Source organism: Pan troglodytes, chromosome 2 (assembly GCF_028858775.2).
Source record: "Pan troglodytes isolate AG18354 chromosome 2, NHGRI_mPanTro3-v2.0_pri, whole genome shotgun sequence".
NCBI classification, from domain to species: Eukaryota; Metazoa; Chordata; class Mammalia; order Primates; family Hominidae; genus Pan; species Pan troglodytes.
The window spans coordinates 45939054-45960926 of NC_086015.1; the positions used below are offsets into that span (position 1 = coordinate 45939054).

A 21873-nucleotide genomic window follows, 5' to 3' on the forward strand; every position below is an offset into this window, starting at 1 on the left:
ACAGTGGATCTCTCTGCAAAAACTCTACAAGCCAGAAAAGAGTGGGGGCCAATATTCAACATTCTTAAAGAAAAGAATTTTCAACCCAGAATTTCATATCCAGACAAACTAAGCTTCATAAGCGAAGGAGAAATAAAATCCTTTACAGAAAAACAAATGCTGAGAGATCTTCTCACAACCAGGCCTGCATTACAAGAGCTCCTGAAGGAAGCACTAAACATGGAAAGGAAAAACCGGTACCAGCCACTGCAAAAAACATACCAAATTGTAAAGACCATCAACACTGTGAAGAAACTGCACCAACTAACGGGCAAAATAACCAGCTAACATCATAATGACAGGATCAAATTCACACATAACAATATTAACCTTAAAGGTAAACAAGCTGAATGCCCCAATTAAAAAGACATAGACTGACGAATGAAGAGTTAAGACCCATCAGTGTGCTGTATTCAGGAGACCCATCTCACGTGCAGAGACGCACATAAGCTCAAAATACAGGGATGGAGGAATATTTACCACACAAATGGAAAGCAAAAAAAAAAAAAAAAAAGCAGGGGTTGCAATCCTGATCTCTGATAAAATAGGCTTTAAACACACAAAATCAAAAGAAACAAAGAAGGCCATTACATAATGGTAAAGGGATCAATGCAACAAGAAGAGCTGACTATCCTAAATATATATGCACCCAATACAGGAGTATTCAGATTCATAAAGCAAGTTCTTAGAGATCTACAAAGAGACATAGACTCCCACACCATAATAGTGGGAGACTTTAACACCTCACTGTCAATATTAGACAGATCAATGAGACAGAAAATTACAAGGATATTCAGACCTGAACTCAGCTCTGGACCAAGCAGAACTAATAGACATCTACAGAACTCTCCACCCCAAATCAACAGAATATACATTCTTCTCAGCACCACATCACACTTATTCTAAAATCGACCACATAATTGGAAGTAAAACACTCCTCAGCAAATGCAAAAGAATGGAAATCGTAACAGTCTCTCAGACCACAGTGCAATAAATTAGAACTCAGGATTAAGAGACTTACTCAAAAACCACACAACTACATGGAAACTGAACAACCTGCTCCTGAATGACTACTGGGTAAATAACGAAATGAAGGCAGAAATAAAGAAGTTCTTTGAAACCAATGAGAACAAAGATACAATGTACCAGAATCTCTGGGACACTGCTAAAGCAGTGTGTAGAGGGAAATTTACAGCACTAAATGCCCACAAGAGAAAGTAGGAAAGATCTAAAATTGACACCCTAACATCGCAATTAAAAGAACAAGAGAAGAGCAAACAAATTCAAAAACTAGCAGAAGACAAGAAATAACTAATTTCAGAGCAGAAATGAAGGAGATACAGACATGAAAAACCCTTCAAAAAAAAAAAAATCAATGAATCTAGGAGCTGTTTTTTTTAAATGATCAACAAAATAGACCACTAGCAAGACTAACAAAGAAAAGAAACAAACACAATAAAAAATGATAAAGGAGATATTACCACTGATCCCACAGAAATACAAAGGAACCATCAGAGAATACTATAAACACCTCTACACAAATTAACTAGAAAATCTCGAAGAAATGGATAAATTCCTGGACATATACATGCTCCCAAGTCTAAACCAGGAAGAAGTCAAACCCTGAATAGACCAGTAACAAGTTCTGAAATTGAGGCAGTAATTAATAGCCTACCAATCAAAAAATGTCCAGGACCAGAAAGATTCACAGCCGAATTCGACCGGAGGTACAAAGAGGGGCTGATAACATCCCTTCTGAGACTATTCCAAACAATAGAAAAAGAGGGACTCCTACTTACTAACTCATCTTATGAGGCCAGCATCATCCTGATACCAAAGCCTGGCAGAGATATTAAAAAAAAAAAAATTTCAGGCCAATATCCCCGATTAACATCGATGTGAAAATCCTGAATAAAATACTGGCAAACTGAATCCAGCAGCACATCCAAAAGTTTATCCATCATGATCAAGTCAGCTTCATCCCTGGGATGCAAGGCTGGTTCAACATACACAAATCAATAAATGTAATCCATTACATAAACAAAACCAATGACAAAAAACCACATGATTATCTCAATAGATGCAGAAAAGGCCTTCAACAAAATTCAACACCACTTCATGCTAAAAACTCTCAATAAACTTGGTATTGATGGAACGTATCTCAAAATAATAAGAGCTATTTATGACAAACCCACAGCTAATATCATACGGAATGGACAAAAACGGAAAGCATTCTCTTTGAAATCTGGCACAAGACAAGGATAACCTCTCTCGCCATTCCTATTCAACATAGTATTGGAAGTTCTGGTCAGGGCAATCAGGCAAGAGAAAGAAATAAAGGGTATTCAAATAGGTAGAGAGGAAGTCAAATTGTCTCTGCAGATGACATGATTGTATATTTAGAAAACCCCATCATCTCAGCCCAACATCTCCTAAAGCTGATAAGCAACTTCAGCAAAGTCTCAGGATACAACATCAGTGTGTGAAAATCACCAGCATTCCTATACACCAATAACAAACAAACAGAGAGCCAAATTATGAGTGAACTCCCATTCACAACTGCTACAAAGAGAATAAAATACCTAGGAATCCAGCTTACAAGGGATGTGAAGGACCTCTTCAAGGAGACTACAAACCTCTGCTCAAAGAAATAAGAGAGGACACAAACAAATGGAAAAAAATTCTATCCTCATGGATAGAAAGAATCAAAATCATGAAAATGGCCATATTGCCCAAAGTAATTTATAGATTCAGAGCTATCCCCATCAAGCTACCATTGATTTTCTTCACAGAATTGGAAAAAACTACTTTAAATTTCATATGGAACCAAAAAAGAGCCCGCATAGCCAAGACTATCCTAAGCAAAAAGAACAAAGCTGGAGGCATCACACTACCTAACCTCAAACTATACTACAAGGCCACAGTAACCAAAACAGTATGGTACTGGTACAAAAACAGATATATAGATCAATGGAACAGCACACAGACCTCGGAATAGAGATCTACAACCATCTGATCTTTGACAAACCTGACAAAAACAAGCAATGGGGAAAGGATTTCCTATTTAATAGGAAATCCTGTTGTGTTGGGAAAACTGGCTAGCCATATGCAGAAAAATGAAACTGGACCCCTTCCTTATACCCTATACAAAAATTAATTCAAGATGGATTAAAGACTTAAATGTAAGACTTAAAACCATAAAAACTCTAGAAGAAAACCTAGGCAATACCATTCAGGATATAGGCATGGGCAAATACTTCATGACTAAAACACCAAAAGTAATGGCAGCAAAAGCCAAAATTGACAAATGGTATCTAATTAAACTAAAGAGCTTCTGCACAGCAAAATAAACTAGCATCAGAATGAACAGACAACTTACAGAATGGGAGAAAATTTTTGCAATCTACCCATCTGACAAAGTTCTAATATCCAGAATCTACAAGAAATTTAAACAAATTTACAAGAAAAAAGCAAACAACCCCATCAAAAAGTGGGCAAAGGATATGAACAGACACTTCTCAAAATAAGACATTTATGCGGCCAACAAACATATGAAAAAAAGCTCACCAGCACTGATCATTAGAGAAATGCAAGTCAAAACCACAATGAGATACCGTCTCACACCAGTCAGAATGGCAATTATTAAAAAGTCAAGAAACAAAAATGCTGGCAAGGCTGTGGAGAAATAAGAATGCTTTTGGACTGTTGGTGGGAATGTAGATTGGTTCAACCATTGCGGAGACAATTCCTCAGGGATCTAGAACCAGAAAAACCACTTGACCCAGCAATCCCATTACTGGGTATACACCCAAAGGATTATAAATCATTCTACTATAAAGACATATGCACACGTATGTTTATTGCGGCACTATTCACAATAGCAAAGATGTGGAACCAACCCAAATGCCCATCAATGATAGACTGGATAAAGAAAATGTGGCACATATACACCATAGAATACTATGCAGCCATAAAAAAGGATGAGTTCATGTCCTTTGCAGGGACATGGATGAAGCTGGACGCCATCATTCTCAGCAAACTATCACAAGAACAGAAAACCAAACACCACATATTCTCACTCGTAAGTGGGAGTTGAACAACGAGAACACATGGACACAGGGAGGGGAACATCACACACCGGGGCCTGTCAGGGGGTAGGGGTCTAAAGGAGGGATAGCATTAGGAGGAATACCTAATGTAGATGACAGGTTGATGGGTGCAGCAAACCACCATGGCACGTATATACCTATGTAACAAACCTGTATGTTCTGCACATGTACCCTAGAACTTAAATTAAAAAAAAAAAGAAAGAAATATGTTTCAACTGCAGAATATCATTCACTCAACTAATTTCTATTGAGCCGCTAATGTGCCAGGCACCATTCCCCTCCTATGTGCTAATGAGTGCTCAGTAAAACATAAAGCTGAGGACGAAATACAGGTTTTGTTAAGGTTCCCCAGGCCTTACAGAGTAGATCCACATTGAATACTTTAGGCCATGGACAAAGCCATTCCTATGCCCAGACTATGTCTGCTGGTCATTACCATTTTCAATATCTTATTTGAGTGGCAAAACAAAAGACTGACATTGTCTCCTAAACACAGGACTTGGATGGTCCACAACTAGAGTTATGATCTTTAAGCTTTCCAGGTCCACATACCTTTGACTCTACTTTTCATGCTTTTCTTCAGGACATTTTCCCCATTATCACCTCCTCCTTCCTCTGCTGCCACCAAAGCAAAGAACTCTTCCAAATTTTCACCTTCCACTTTTGCCAAGCAAAAGTTGCTAAACTTCAGTGTGCCAGGCCCTTCCAAGAGTATCTATGAAGATCAAATAAATGTTTTCAGAAAAAAAAATCAACTTAATTTGTACATATATCAGTACCTCTTATAATTGTACTAAAGAACTTTTCAGCATTGCTATTCTTTCTCTATCAGAACTCAGAAAAATAAATGCTTATAATTTTTTTAAAAGCTAAAGAAAAATAAATCCAACTTTTTAATAATCAAATAAAAAATTGAATTGTTCATTCTCAGATGTATATAATGAACACATCATATAACCATAGTGGAAAACTTCAGGTTTGGGGAAAGATTAACAACGATGAAAATAAAACAATCTGCACTTGCCAACTCTCAGTGTCAGCTATAACAGGATTTGAAAACCCAACTGCCTGAGGTGTTGTTTATTCAAGTGAGGAAGCATAATGTAGCATTAAGATTCAAGTTGGAGATCTGGATTTTAGACCCAGGTCCACCATTTACTTGCTGTCTGACCTTAAAGAATTTATTTAACCTTTCTAATCCCCAATCTCTTCACCTGTAAAATGGGAAAAATAATACCTAACTCTTCAGACTGCTATAAGGATTAATCGAAGTTATGCAAGTAAAGGGTTTGTAACAGTCACTGGCATGTGACAAGTGCTCAAGTCTGCTAATATAATTTGTGATTAGAATCTATGGATTGTTGAAAACATGCCAGTAACTAATGTTCTGTTACTTTTATTATTTCCCGTATTAAAAGTATTTCTACATAGGTACAATGGGTCAGGTGGCTTTGTGGTTTTTCAAGGCTATGTAGGGTCAAGTGCAGTGCCTCACACCTGTAATCCCAGCACTTTGGAAGGCTGAGGCAGGCAGATCACCTAGGGCCAGGAGTTCAAGACCAGCCTGGCCAACATGGTGAAACCTTATCTCTACTCAAAATACAAAAATTAGCTGGGCATGGTGGCAGGCACCTATAATCCCAGCTACTCAGAAGGCTGAGGCACGAGAATCGCTTGAACCTGGGAGGCAGAGGTTGCAGTGAGCCAAGGTTGCGCCACCGCACTCCAGCCTGCATGAGAGTGAGACCCTGTCTAAAATAAAATAAATAAAATAAAGGCAATGTGAAGTTAACTCTTAACTTCTAGTCACAAATACATACTAAGGATGCCTGTTGGTCTACAACAGTGGCTTTTAAACTTGTGTGAGCATCAGAATCCCCTGGAAGACTTGTTAAAGCACAGACTACCAGTCACTACCCCCAGAGTTTCTGATTCAACAGGTCTGGATGGGGCCCATTTCTACCAAGTGCCAGGTCAACCTAATGCTGCTGGTCCAGAGGACCACTGGCAGGGATCAGCAAACTTTTTTGTTGTTGGTAAAGAGCCAGCTAGTAAATATTTTAGACTTTACAAGCCATACAGTCTTTTGTACTTCAATGTCATTTCATTTCAATGGAATCTCATACTTCAATTATGTTGTTGCACAATGGTAGCCACTGACATTACATAAACCAAAGGTTGTGGCTGTGTTCCAGTGAAAGTTTATATACAAAAATAGGAATCCTGCCCAACCTTCGCTAACCCCTGTTCTAGAACACAAGTTTAGGTTACAAAGCAGCCTGAATTTTTCAGATCATAACAGCTGATAATAAATCTCATTAAACAACTCCCGGATAGATATCAGCAAACTACAGCCTCTGGGACAAACCCTGGCCACTGCCTTGTACAGCTATGAACTAAGAGTGTTGGATTTTTTTTTTAAGCCGTGTCTGAAAACTGCCACACACAAAAAATTAATTAAAAAAAAAAAAATGTGGTTTTTGGCCAGGCATGGTGGCTCACGCCTGTAATCCCAGCACTTTGGGAAGCCAAGGCAGTAGGATCACCTGAGGTCAGGAGTTTGAGACCAGCCTGGCCAACACGGTAAAACCCCGTCTCTACTAAAAATACAAAAATTTGCCACGCACCTGTAGTCCCAGCTACTTGGGAGGCTAAGGCAGGAGAATCGCTTGAACCTGGCATGCTGAGTTTGCAGTGAGTTGAGATCACACCACTGCACTCCAGCCTGGGCAACAGAGTGAAACTGTGTCTCAAAAAAAATAATAATAAAATAAAATAAGTTTTAAAAATGTGGTTTTTATATTTCTAAATGGCTGAGAAAAAAATCCAAATAATATTTCTAGACATGTAACAATGAATTACATGAAATCCACATTTCCATATCCATAAATGAAGTTACTGAAATACAGCCACATCCAGGTATTTACAAATTGTCTACAGCTGCTTTCAGCAGTACAATGACAGTTGAGTAGCTGCAGACTTGAGGCACATACATGATAATTTCAAACAAGAACTACAATTCATTATACAGGATTTTATGGAGTTTTCTTTTTTAGGTTTAATTATATTCTCATACAGATGGCCTGCAAAAATAAAATTCTTAAATGAAATATCCAGCTTTTTCTTTCCTTGGCACATATTAAAGAAAAAGTAAAAACTCAGACCAGTAATATGTACAATTCCTCAGAGGATGTACTTATAAACACAATAACTGACATCACTGTGAGCACACTACTTACCAAAAAGTATCCTAGAAACTTAACCTAAATATAATAGGTAATCCTCACAAATATCTTGAAAAATCTATCTCCATGTGACAAAGAAACTAAGGCAAAGAGAAGCAGGGTAATTTGTCTGGGTTCACATGGCTTCTAAGTGTTAGTGTTGATTGCAACTCAGAAACCAAGTAGGTTTCATGACTCTACTATATTGAAGCACATTTAGTTATGGATAATTTTACCAAAAGAGAAAATATTTGATCCATAATATCAGGAATCATACACATATAGCCAAGAATGCCACTATCAAACTAAAATAATGGTTCATAAATGTGTACAATGACTTAAGAGCTAAGAGGGCCTTATCTTATAGACATATTGGGTTCATCATTTACAATATAGGTTAGTGCATTAAGTAATTACTCAAAGAGCTCTGAAAGGGAGACTTCACATTCAAAAAGCAACTTAGGCAGCTAAAATACAGTACCATATATTTCCTTTTATTTATTAATTTTTTTTTTTTTTTTTTTTTTTTTTGAAATGGAGTCTCGCTCTGTCACCCAGGCTGGAGTGCAGTGGCATCAGCTCACTGCAACCTCTGCCTCCCGGATTCAAGCAATTCTCCCTGCCTCGGCCTCTCAAGTAGATGGAATTACAGGCGCTCACCACCATGCCCAGCTATTTTTTGTGTTTTTATTTTTATTTTTATTTTTTTTAATTTTTTTTTTTTTTTTTTGAGACAGAGTCTTGCTCTGTTGCTAGGCTGGAGTGCAGTGGCACGAACTCAGCTCACTGCAGCCTCTGCCTCCCAGGCTGAAGCAATTCTCCTGCCTCAGCCTCTCAGATAGTTGGGACTACAGGAGCGCACCACCACGCCCAGCTAAATTTGTATTTTTTTTTAGTTGAGATGGGGTTTCACCATGTTGGCCAGGATGGTCTCCATCTCTTGACCTCGTGATCCGCCCGCCTCAGCCTCCCAATGTGATGGGATTATAGGCGTGAGCCACCGCGCCTAGCCTTTTATGTTTTTAGTAAAGATGGGGTTTCATCATGTTGGCCAGGCTGGTCTCGAACTCCTGACCTCAAGTGATCTGCCCGCCTCAGCCTCCCAAAGTGCTAGGATTACAGGCATGAGCCACCGTGCCCTGCCTCCTTTTATTTTAAAAAAAGATTAACTAAAATTTCAAGATATTCTATACCAAAATTTTATCTAAAAATAACAACATCTTTGAGAAAGCACTCTAATTTGAGACAGAAGCAGTTAGAAAATCAAAAACTTTCATGAATTACCTTCCTAGGAGAAATGTCACAAAAGAGAATGCCAAGTTTATGAAGATGATGTAATCCACTAATCAGGTCAATTCCAAATTGTCTCACAACATCTTCTGGGAGGTTTTCATCTTGAGCAATAACTGTTTTTAAGGAACCACCTGCAAGAGGTTGATTAAAATCACCCATTTCAACCCCCTACCATCACAGAGTGCCCCTGAGAGGTGCCATGCTGACAGATACGAACATTAAAAAATGATCAAGACAGTAAACGCTGACAGCCTGGTCAAGGAACACACATGTGAGTAAATAGAGTGGCCCGAGCACTGCAACAGAAGTCTATGCCCAAGCACCAGAGACAGATTCAGGAAAGTGCCTGCTCCCTACGGATGAATGGTGAGAAGCAAGCAGGTAAGATGAAAGGATAATAACCCTAACAGCTATAAATACTAATGGTAAATACCCCAAAACTGTGCACTTAAATCACATTATGCAAAGTATAGTATCATTTACTGTTGTGCAGTCAGGTCACATTCTGCAAAGTACTGCATGGCAAAAAAGACTATGCCTTTCCTTAACAGATAATCACAACCCTTAGCACGTGCCATTGATGAAATAAAAGGCCAAAGTCAGGCACATTGAGAATCCCATTGCTATATTCTTCCAAGGTCCCAGTTACTTCTCTACCATCTAAGTGCCAGAAATAAACTTTTTTTTAAAGGGTCAAGATTACAACAGCCAATCCATCAACAGATGAATGGATAAAGAAAATATGATACATATACACAATGGAGTACTATTCGGCCATAAAAAAGAGATTTTGTCATTTGCAACAACACGGTTGGAACTGGAGGTCATTATGTTAAGTGAAATAAGCCAGGCACAGAAAGACAAACATCGCATGTCCTCACTCATTTGTGGGAGCTGAAAATTAAAACAATTGGAATCATGGAGATAGAGAACAGAAGAATGGCTACCAGAGGTTGGGAAGGATAGTGGGGAGGTGGTGGGGGAGTGGGGATGGTTAATGGGTACAAATAAATAGTAAGAATGAATAAAAACTAGTATTTGATAGTACAACAAGTAGCTAAAGTCAATAATAACTGTACATTTTAAAATAACTAAAAGAATATAATTGGATTGTAACACAAAGGATAAATGCTTGAGGAAACGGATACCCCATTTACCCTGATGTGCTTATTGCACACTGCATGCCTGTACTAACTATCTCATGTACCCCATAAATATTAATACACACACCTACTATATACCTACAAAAATTAAATATTAATACAACAGCCAAATTCAGTAAAAGTAAAGTCTCTGCTGGCATTGAAAAGTTGAATATGAATTACTATGATGAAGGGAAGAGGTATTTGGGGTTTTATTTTGTTTTGGTGGGTGACGTGCAGTTACAAACGTAGGCATGTTTTACAGTTAGGATATTACATCTGGTCAGAGATCAGAAACAACAGCTGAAGCAAAAAACTAATTCTAGGACTGTGTCTTGATAACCTTGTCCATGTGTACATCCATGGAAGTAATCAACCATAATCCTGTCCTATTGATTCAGAAAAATAAAATCAAATAAGTTATTAATCCAAATTACTTCTTTAAGTTTTATAAATTCTGTCAATATAAGTTAGATGCACAAAGCTAGTAATAATTATATCAATATTCAATTATCCTTTATTGTTACTCAATGTATAAACAGAAGTACACTAACAGTAATACCTATTAATAATTAATAGTAGTACTTAGCAGTGGTTATTACATTTTTTCCGTTAAAAATTTTGAAACTAAAAGCCCAGATAATATGTATTTAGTCACCTTTCTCCCTGTATATGGTCCTAGAAAGCTATATGAAGCAATAGCTATAACTTGTTATCTCTAATTATTTGTTGGTTCATCTTTGTACTTTTTCACATTGCTTAAAATTTTATGAGGTACAGTATGCTTTTCATAAAAACAAAGATACTTTATAAATTTATTAGCTAATTAATAGCTAGTCAACTTAAAATGTTTGTTTTTATTTATTGGGAAAACGTTTTTGATAAATTAATCATCACTTTAAAACATTTCTAAATTTTTATGTATATAATGTAATAATACACGAAAGTAAATCCAACCCGGAATTGAATTTACATAATTCTTCTTTTTCCCAAATGTATTTGCTCTTCACCCTTCCCTAATATCCACAGAGCAATAGATTTTCAAGTTAACATAGTAAATAACATCAAAAGTAACAAAACTTAACAGCATGTTTTTTTTCAATACTATATTCATAGCACTTTTTACATACTCTTTCTTACCTGTGCAGAGTTCCACCACTAGCCAGAGGTGGTTGCTTGTTTCATACCATTCATGAAAAGTTACAATATTCTTATGTTTTATTTCATGGGTGAGACGGACCTATAAAAACACAGAGCAATCACTCTAAAAAGAAATTCCTAAAACTCTTACATCTACTGAGAAAAACCTAAATATACAATTGGTAAATGGATAAGAAAATGGTGACATTTATTTGGTGGAATTCTATACAGACATTAGAAATCATGGTTATGAGGGCTAGTTACACAGAAAAACATTAACTTAAAAATAAACTTTTCTGGCGGTGCAAGATGGCTCACACCTGTAACAATCCCAGCACTTTGGGAGGCCGAGGTGGGTTGGATCACTTGAGGTCAGGAGTACAAGAGCAGCCTGACCAACATGGTGAAACCCCGTCTCTACTAAAAATATAAAAATTAGCGGGGCATGGTGGCACACGCCTGAAATTCGAGCTACTCAGGAGACTAAGGCAGGAGAATTGCTTGAACTCAGGAGGCAGAAGTTGCAGGGTGCTGAGACTGCGCCACTGCACTCCAGCCTGGGTGACAGAGCAAGACTCCATCTCTCAATAAATAAATAAATAAATTTTTTTAAACTTGTGTAATACTCTTATGTGTGTCTGTGTAAGTACAAATTTGCAAAAGAATTATTTATAGAAAAACGACCAGAGGATATTCACCAACATAGCTACCGTTATTGGTGAAACTGCTGGCGTTTTTTAATTCTACTTTTCTCTCATTTTCTATTGGCTACACTAAGACACACTACTTTTATGGCCAAGAAAGAAAGAAACAATTTTAAAGGGAAAAAATTTTCTGCTAAGTAAACATAACCTAACTACTCAATAACACAATAGTTCACTAAGTTGTATTATCAACTGACAAAATATCGTCAACATTAAAATGTATACTTAATTTTACAACATAGAGGAACGAGTGTTATGTTAATTGAAAAGGGCAAGAAACAAACTTATACCATAACTAAACCATTAAAGAACAAACTCAAAAACTAGAAGGAAACAAAGCAAGACATGAGCAATGATTACCCTTTTTTTTTTTTTTTTTTTTGAGGAGGAGTCTCGCTCTGTCACCCAGGCTGGAGTACAGTGGTGCAATCTCAAGCTCACTGCACCCTCTGCCTCCCAGGTTCAAGCAATTCCCTGCCTCAGCCTCCCAAGTAGCTGGGATTATAGGTACACACCACCACACCCAGCTAATTTTTGTATTTTTAGTAGAGATGGGGTTTCATCATGTTGGCCAGTCTGGTCTTGAACTCCTGACCTCAAGTGATCCACCCGCCTTGGCCTCCCAAAGTGCTGGGAATACAGGCATGAGCCACTGTGCCTGGTCAAGCAATGCTTATCTGTAGGTGATAGAACAATTATCCTTTTTTTCTTCTATTCATTTTTCCCTATTGTCCAAGTTTCTACAGTGAACTTGTATTATTTTTATAATATTTAAAAGAACTCTCAGAAGGATTCTACAATCTACTTTTTAAAATATTCCTGGTCATGCCTGTAATCCCAACACTTTAGGAGGCCAAGGCAGGAGGACCACTTGAGCCAGGGGGGTCCCCAACTCCTCGGCCATGGACCAGTCCAGGTCCATGGCCTGTTAGGAACCAGGCCAGACAGCAGCAGGTGAGCAGTCAGCAAGCAAGCATTACCGCTTGAGCTCGCCTCCTGTCAGATCAGCAGTGGCATTAGATTCTCACAAAAGCACAAACCCTATTGTGAACTGCGCATAGGAGGGATCTAGGCTGCGCACTCCTTATGAGAATCTAATGCCTGATGATCTGAGGTGGAACATTTCATCCCGAAACCATCCCCACCCCATGGAAAAACTGTCTTCCACAAAACCAGTCCCTGGTGTCAAAATAAGTTGGGTACCGGTGCCAGTTTTTGGTTTTGTTTTTTTTTTAATAAACATAGAAATTGACACTTCTAGTCTTAAAGCTTGAAACTTACACCTGTTTTATTTGAGCTCCTTCCTCAGGAAAGGACCCCCAAGCCTCTCAAAAAGTATCAAAGATCTGAACCTCACCAGATCACCACATCCAGACATGAAGCGCCAGGCCCCTCATTCATCATGACTGCTTCCTTTCACCTCCAGAGGTCTGTTTTCCCACACATTGCTACGTTTCTTTCCTGTTATATGAACCTCTAATTTTAGTCAGTCAGGGAGATTGGATTTGAGACTGAGCTCCCACCTCCTTAGCTGCAGCACCTGATTAAAGCCTTCTTCCCTGGCAATACGTGTCACCTCAGTGATTGGTTTTCTGAGTGGAAAACAGCAGGACGTAGACCAAACCTCTGGTGTTTCAGTAACAGTTTTAACACAAGCCTGGACAATATAGTAAGACCTCATCTCCACTAAAAAAAAAAATTTTTCATTAGCCAGGCATGGTGATGCATACCTGTAATGCTACTCAGGACACTGAGGCAGGAGGATAGCTGGAGCCCAGGAGTTCAAGGCTGCAGTGAACTGTGTTGCACCACTGCACTCCAGCCTGGGCAAGACAGCAAGACCCCACCTCCAAAAAAAATAAAAATAGAAACATTCTTACTTATTTTCTATTCAATAAATATAAAAAATAAAATAAAGATACCCTCAGTGAATCCTAATGTCATCAATTCACCCTATTGTAAAAGGAATCTTTACAATAAACACATTGATCTTAAAAATGTACATTTCTGTTATGGATCATAAGAATACTTGTGCATAAAAAACAAATGATAAAGATGCAAAAGCCTATCTGTTAAAAAATACTAAGTTGTTTCAGAGGTTTTGCTTTCGCCTTTTAAAATTCCACTAAATATGAAAAATAAGACCACAAAAATGTGTGCATTACTAGCAAACCATCAAGATCCAAAATTGCTGACAACTACCAAAGTGCTTTCAATCCTGTTCTTAACCTTTTTTTTTTTTTTTTTTTTTGAAACAAGGTCTCACTCTATACCCAGGCTGGAGCACAGTGGCACAATCATGGCTCACTGCAGCCTTCATCTACTGGGCTCAAGGGATCCTCCTCCTCTCTCAGCCTCCAGAGTAGTGGGGACCACAGGCTTGCACCACTACATTCGGCTGACTTTTTTGATTTTTTGTAGAGACAAGGTCTCACTTTGTTGCCCAAGTTGGTCTTGAACTCCTGGGTTCAAACGATCCTCCCAACTCAGCCTCCCAAAGTGCTGGGATTACAGGCATGAGTCACTGTGCCCAGCTTGAAAAAAAAAAACAAAACTTTTTTTTTAAAGTCACATCCAAACTCTACTACCGCTTAACACAAACAAATGAGCCCATATATACAGAGCTCCCCATTTTAAAAATGAAACACTCTGTGAACAACTAGGTGGGCTCATACCGTAGCACAATTAGAGGAAAATGGATCCACATAACTTAGACGACAGAGGAGTTAAAAAGCAAAAAGCAGAGCGACCAAGAGAAAATTTAAGGAGCAACTTGTAAGAAACTACAAAACTAAAATTAAAAAATTAGCCAGGCACGGTGGCACATGCCTGTGGTCCCAGCTACTAGGGAGGCTGCGGCAGGAGGATCCATTGAGCCCGGGAAGTCAAGGCACAGTGAGCCGTGATCACATCACTGCACTCCAGCCTGAGTGACAGAGTGAGACTCTGTCTCAAAAAAAAAAAAAAAAAGAGAAAGAAACTGTAAAACTAATAAGCCACCAAAGAATAAGGAAGACCACCTGGTGACCATGTTTAAGGACTCCCACTGATTCAGGCACAGGAAGGGGGAGGTCCTGATGAAAAATAAAGGGAGCATGGCAATTCCAACAGAATCACCAACAGAATCTGGGCCCCAGCAATTCCTTCCAGCACTCCTCATCATTCAACATACGCCCCATGCCTACTCTTCCAAATGCTGGGCCAAACTGCCTCTCAAAGTCCTGCCCTCCACCTTCACCTCAACCACCTATCCACGGTTACTCCACATACCTGCAGTGTTCAATGTGGGAGCGATGTGCCACACAGGGCTACTCAGAACTCGAAAAGTGGCTTGTCTGAACTGGGATGTGCTACAGATGTGAAATACACACAGAATTCTGAAGACTTCATACCAAAAAATAATAATATCTCAATAATAGTTTTTACCAGCCAGGTGCAGTGGCTAACACCTGTAAACCCAACACTTTGGGAGGCCAAGGTGGGCGTATGACTTGAGGTCAGAAGTTTAAGACCAGCCTGGCCAACATGATGAAACCCTATCTCTATAAAAAATACAAAAATTAGGCAGGCATGGTGGTGCATGCCTGAAATTCCAGGAACTCAGGGGGCTGAGGCAGCAGAATCACTTGAACCCAGAAGGCAGAGGTTGCAGTGAGCCTAGATCACGCCATTGCACTCCAGCCTGGGTGGCAGATTAAGACTTCATCTCAAAAAAATAAATAAATAGGCCGGGCGCAGTGGTTCACGCCTATAATGCCAGCACTTTGGGAGGCCAAGGCGGGCGGATCACCTGAGGTCAGGAGTTCAAAACCAGCCTGACCAACATGGAGAAACCCCATCTCTACTAAAACTACAAAATTAGCTGGGCATGGAGGCGCATGCCTGTAACCCCAGCTACTCAGGAGGCTGAGGCAGGAGAATCGCTTGAACCCGGGAGGTGAGGCTGCAGTGAGCCAAGATGGTGCCATTGCACTCCAGTCTGGGCAACAAGAGTGAAACTCCATCTCAAAAAATAAATTAATTAATTTCATTAAATTAAATAAATAAATAAATAGTTTTAACCAATTATATGTTGAAGTGATCATACATTGTGTATACTGGCTTTAGAAATATATTACCAAAGTTAGGCTGGGCACGGTGGCTCAGGCCTGTAATCCCAGCACTTTGGGAGGCCGAGGCGGGTGGATCACGAGGTAAGGAGATCGAGACCATCCTGGCTAATATGGTGAAACCCCATCTCTACTAAAAATACAAAAAATTAGCCGGGCATGGTGGTGGGCACCTGTAGTCCCAGCTACTCGGGAAGCTGAGGCAGCAGAATGGCGTGAACCCGGCAGGCGGAGCTTGCAGTGAGCCAAGATCATGCCACCGCACTCCAGCCTGGGCGACAGAGCGAGACTCCGTCTCAAAAAAAAAAAAAAAAAGAAAGAAAGAAATATATTACCAAAGTTAATTTCACCCATTTGTTTTTCATTTTTCAATGTGGCTACTAAAAAATTCAAAATTAGATTTGTGGCCCCCATTATATTTTTATTAGATGGTGTTGCTAGACTTTTACTAAAACTGCATTACCACCAAAATCTCTGTTACACATCCTAGCCTGTGACCATATACACGCACTTTCCAGCTCGCTCCCACAACCATTCCAATTCTGGTTAAACTCAACCAACCCTCCACATACTCTGCAGCTACTCAAGCAGGTAAAGCAGAAACAAACCATGCTGCCTGATTTACTTTAAATTTATGATCACAAATCTCAAATGGCCCAAGACAACCTGCTCTTCAAGTGACCATTCACACCTCCTCTTTCCTCTCCTTCCTACCTCCTAACTGATGACTTTGCTTATTTCAGGGAAGATAGAACCAAACAGAAGAGAACTTTCTCAGGCTCCTGGCATGGAATCCACCAACTTGCATCTTGTACCATACCCTGCCTTACCTCAACTATCCATGCTCCTTCCAAAAGCCAAAACCTCCCCTTGTCTACATGATCCCAACCCCCCTCAAACTTCACTTACATTATACAACTGTCTCCTCGCCACATTATGCTGAGTATTTTTCCCTTGCTAATAGACCATTTCCATCAGCATACAAACATGCTGAAATTATTATCCTTATGGAAAAGCTGCTGGCTGCTTACCTAAATCTTTAATAACAGAATTCCTCTATGACAGAACAGCCTTGTGCCTGTCCAGAAAAAGATTTCCGCCCCTCCTGCCCAGAAAGGGGACACCAACAAGATGTTAACAGGGTCAGTAGCTCAGGTTTCCTGGAAAACACTTAATGGGGTTTATTCAACGTAACCCCGTGGCACCCCCTTTCTTCCCCTTCCTCCCTGGAAAGCTGACATGATAACTAAAGTGACAGTGGCCATCCAGCAACTGTGAAATGGCCTTGCACATAAGCCAAGTTCAATAAGGATAGCAGAGAAGAATGACAGGGAACTGATGACATGGTAGAATCAGTTTGCAAGTGCAGTTTCCTTTACATGAGAGAAAATAAACCACCTGCTTTAAGACGTGTAATTTCACGGGAGGATGAGGCAGGAGAATTGCCTGAATCCAAGAGGTGGAGGTTACAGTGAGCTGAAATCATGCCACTGTACTCCAGTCTGGGCTACAGAGTGAGATCCTGTCTAAAAAAACATGTAATTTCAGATGTCAGGAGTCAGAAGTAACTCCTGATAATTCTTTCCATCTCAACCTCCTGTCTCCATCCAGTTATCATCCCATTTCTCTGCTCCTTGATACAGCAAAACTCCTTAAGGATGGCCTCTACCTTCTCCCACTCCCTCTTTTTATAAGAAGTGTACTTATTTATTTTTGTAGAGATAGGGTCTTGCTATGTTGCCCAGGCTGGTTTCAAACTCCTGGCCTCAAGCAATCCTCCCACCTCAGCCTCCCAAAACACCAGGATTACAGGAATGAGCCCGTAAGCCCGGCTCACTCCACCTTAAACATATTTCAGTTCCAGCTTTCATCCCCACCACTTTCTGAAACCACTCTCTTCAAGGTTATCAGTGGCCTCTCCATTGCCAAATCCTCAGTCCTCACCTTATTAGCAGCATCTCACACAAGTGGTTTCTCTCATCACCATATACCATTGACTTTATTTGACCTCTATGACATCCCATGATTTGGCCAATATTTTTAGTTACAGAGAACGGAATATATTCTGGCTAACAAAAGGACTTCTAAGGGGCCTACATAATTCCAGAATTGATTATGGAAAGTTCCTGAAACAGAATCTAGGCTCAATTTCTGGAAAGAATTCCCAAAACCACATCATAAAACTGAGCCGCCAGAGGACCACTGGCCCCTGTCTCCATCAGAACATTAAGGAATCAAGACTCTGCCATCACAGCTATCACAGCTGTCAGCACCAAAGTGCTGCCTCTGCCACCAGTAGGAAGCCACCACATCCAAACCATACTGCCTCTGCCTCAAGATGTGCCGGCAAATGGATGCCTTGGGGCCTTTACCACTTACATCAGTTTGGAATCCAAATGTCCTTCTAGTGCATCTAATTAATTTAATCACAATCCCACCTAGAACTCTGGCTGCAAAGAGTCTGGGAATTGCAGTTTGTAGCTCCCCAGAGCCTGAGGAACAGGAGAACATGCCAGAATGGGTGATAAGCAAACCAATTCACAGTTACCCACACTCTCCAGCTCCCCTCTCTCACTGGATGCTCCCTTTCACTCTCCTTTGCTGGGTCCTCCTTCTCCTTACACTTGCTAAATGTTGCAATGAAGGTCCTCAGTCCTCTTCTATCTTCCCTCACGTTGGCCTAATGTCTATATGCTGATGACATATAAATTTGACATATAAAGATACACAGCATTTCCATCCCTCCAGAAAGCACTTTGTGCCCATTTCCAGATGTCTTCCTTAAATTTACATCTCCACCCTGATGAACCGCCTAAACTGCAGACTCAAAGACCCAGTGTCTTCCAGTGGGCACCCAAAATTAAAATGCCCGAATCCATTCTTTTCCTAGTCTTTTTTCCCTCAGTGTTATCACCATCCTTCTAGTCATGTAGGCCAAAACCCTAGGATAATCATTGACTCCTCTTTCACACCTCATACCCAATCCATGACCAAAAACGATCATCTGTACTTTAAATATGTATTCAGACTCTTCATTCATAGAAAGTCAAAACTAGCAAAATTAATCTGTGGAGTTAGAAGTCAAGATCGTAATTACCCTTGAGTGGGAAGAAAGAGACGGGCAGGGGGCGGGAAGGGCATCTAAACTACTGCTCATGTTATTTCTTGATTGTGTGCTGGTTACATGGGTGTATTTATTTTATGAAAATTTAAGCATACAATTATGGTTTGTATACTCTCCTGTATGTATATTTTACTTCAATAAAAAGATTCACTCAAAATGGAATGCATTTTAGTAATAAAGGAATAACTACAATACTTGCAATAACACAGGTGAATCTCAAAAACATCTTAAGGAAAAGAAGTGTGACACAAAAAAGTACATACCATAGGAACCCATTTACTTGAGGTTCAAGAACAGGCAAAATAATCTACAATGATAGAAGTAAGAACAATGCTGGGGGCAGTGTTGAAGATGACATCTGGAGAGGGCAGGAGGCACTTTCTGGAGGAATAGACAGACTGTTTCTTGATTTGGATATTACATGACTGCATACATTTGTTAAAAGTCATTGAACTACACACTACACTACTCGGGTGTGCCTTAAGACCCCAAAGATCCCCTAATCACACTAACGCCTGCACTAAATATTCCTTATTCTCTTGGAATCCAGTACATTTCCCAATAGTACTTGTTCTACTTGGAAAGGCATCAGTTTACCAACGTAGTGAAATTTTCCCTGGGGTTGTGCTATCCACCCTTATATCCAGCATTTGTAGTGTGTGTCACAAGTTGTATTCTCATGGTGAGATAGTTTCTCGGTTGTGATCAGGTTTCCATGTTGCGGTCAAAGGGCCAAGAGATTTAATTGGGTTAAGTTTTACAGGAGAGGGTGGCATTTGTTCTGGATCCTGATAAGCCTAAAAAGTATCACAAAGCTTCTTGTCTGAAAATTTCTCCCACAGTGGCCCTACTGTGGTCTTTGAAAAATCTCTATTAGTCACCCCCCTGAATTAAGCCTTTGACGGACTCCAAAATGCTATCAAAATATGATCACAGAAGGGGATGATACTTCAAGGAAAATGAATTTGTTACATTATCCAGCAGTGTCCTAAAATGAAGGAACAAGAGGGCTGGGCGCGGTGGCTCACGCCTGTAATCCCAGCACTTTGGGAGGCCGAGGCAGGAGGATCACAAGGTCGGGAGATCGAGACCATCCTGGCTAAAACGGTGAAACCCCGTCTCTACTAAAAATACAAAAAATTAGCCGGGCATAGTCCCAGCTACTCGGGAGGCTCAGGCAGGAGAATGGCGTGAACCCAGGAGACGGAGCTTGCAGTGAGCCGAGATTGTGCCACTGCACTCCAGCCCGGGCGACAGAGTGAGACAGGTAAATTATGACACCTGAAAGTGTGGTTATGAAAAGGTCAAAAGCAAGGGAAAGTACTGAGGAGGACTCTCAACGCGACAGCTGAGAACAGCCAGTGGGGAGCATGATGGTAAATGCTATATGGAGAAGAGGAGAAAAAAGGCCATGAAGTCAAACTCTTCCTTACATGTAATTATTTTCTCGGCTTACCCTGATGGCCTCCTCAACTGGAGAGGGGGCATTGGTACCATGATCCAACAGATCTGAACCAACTATAGATCAGGATGATACTGACATCATAGGCAATGGTGAGAAGTGAATGCACCCAGCACACTGGCTGGAACATATTAGATATACTCAATAAATGGTAGCATATGATGAACTTCTGCAAAGGAAAAGAGTAGAAATGCTTCTGCAAGGTATGGGACAGAGGAGTTTCCAAGAGCTAAGACCCCTAAAAAGCAGGGACTTGGACAACCATTTGAATGGAGTGTTTATACATGCCTTGATTCCTCTATCTCACCTTTCTTACCAGATCATAAGCTCAAAAGTACAGGATCATTTCGCCCTCTAACACAGCAGACACTCAACAATACGCTTTTGTTGTTGAAGTGAGTGAATGAATCTTGGAAAAAAGAGAGGCTTCCCCAGGCTCTATAAATCAGGAATAAGGCAAACAGAAAACAGTGGCCTTTCTATATCCATTAAAACTCTTGCACATGCTGAACCTGCCCTCATCCTTCTTTCCCACACGTGACCCCACATCCCTCTTCTCAACTCTCTTCCAGTTCTGGGTATTTCCCTCTCCATCTATGTGTTCTCTATGTATTTCTTGTTCCATTAGTGACTATGACATAAGAGACATCATGAAAGAATATTTAAGCCAGGCGCAGTGGCTCATACCTGTAATCCCGGCATTTCGGGAGGTCGAGGTGGGCGGATCACTTGAGGTCAGGAGTTTGAGGGCAGCCTGGCCAACATGGTGAAACCCCATCTCTACTAAAAATACAAAGATTCACTGGGCATGGTAATGTGCACCTGTAATCCCAGCAACTCAGGAGGCTGGGGCAGGAGAATCGCTTGAACAGGGGAGGCAAAGGTTGCAGTGAGCCAAGATCGCACCACTGCACTCCAGCCTGGACGAAAGGGTCTGGACTCTGTCTCAAAAAAAAGAAAGAGTGTTTATTAAGTGTCAGGCACTATGCTAAATATCTTATTATCTTAGTAAAAGCTAGATATGTCAACAAAATGCAAGCAAATTGAATTCAGCAGTATATTAAAAGGATTATGCACGATAACCAAGTGGGTTTATTCCTGGAAAACAAAAGATGGTTGAACATACGAAAATGTAATATACCACATTATGAAGGGGAAAAAAACGCATGATCATCTCAATTAATACAGAAAACGCACTTGGCAAAATTCAACAACCTTTAAAAAAAAAAAAAAAAAACTCCAAAAGCTAGGAATAGAAGGAAACTATCTCAACATAATAAAAGTCATATATGAAAAACCCAAAGCAAACAACATACTCAGTGGTGAAAGAGTAAAGCTTTCCCTCTAACATTAAGAAGTAGGCAAGAATGTCTGCTTTCTCCACTTCTAGTCAAGAAGGTATAAAAAGTCCTAGCCAGAGCAATTACACAAGAAAAAAAAAGGCATCCAAATTGGAAAGGAAAAAAGTAAAATTAACTCTGTTTGCAAACGATGTGATTGATTTTATATGTAGAAAACCCTAAGGCC

General features: G+C 40.0%; 1 protein-coding gene across 18 annotated transcripts in view; it reads right to left on the minus strand.

Annotated features, from left to right (window-relative positions):
- Window positions 1-21873, minus strand: part of ULK4 (unc-51 like kinase 4) — a 714793-nt gene that overhangs the window by 679489 nt on the left and 13431 nt on the right. For 10 of the 18 annotated variants that reach the window (XR_010155166.1, XR_010155167.1, XM_054680561.2 and 7 more), the window contains 3 exons: window positions 10948-11047; window positions 8657-8796; window positions 4701-4863 (listed from right to left, as the gene is read on the minus strand). Coding sequence is in view for 16 of the 18 variants with exons in the window: in XM_054680561.2 (XP_054536536.1) it covers window positions 4701-4863; window positions 8657-8796; window positions 10948-11047 (403 nt within the window). In the remaining 2 variants the exon portion in view is untranslated. The remainder of the gene's footprint in view (window positions 1-4700; window positions 4864-8656; window positions 8797-10947; window positions 11048-21873) is intronic. The other 8 variants (XM_063805611.1, XM_063805616.1, XM_063805613.1 and 5 more) reach the window with 2 other exon arrangements.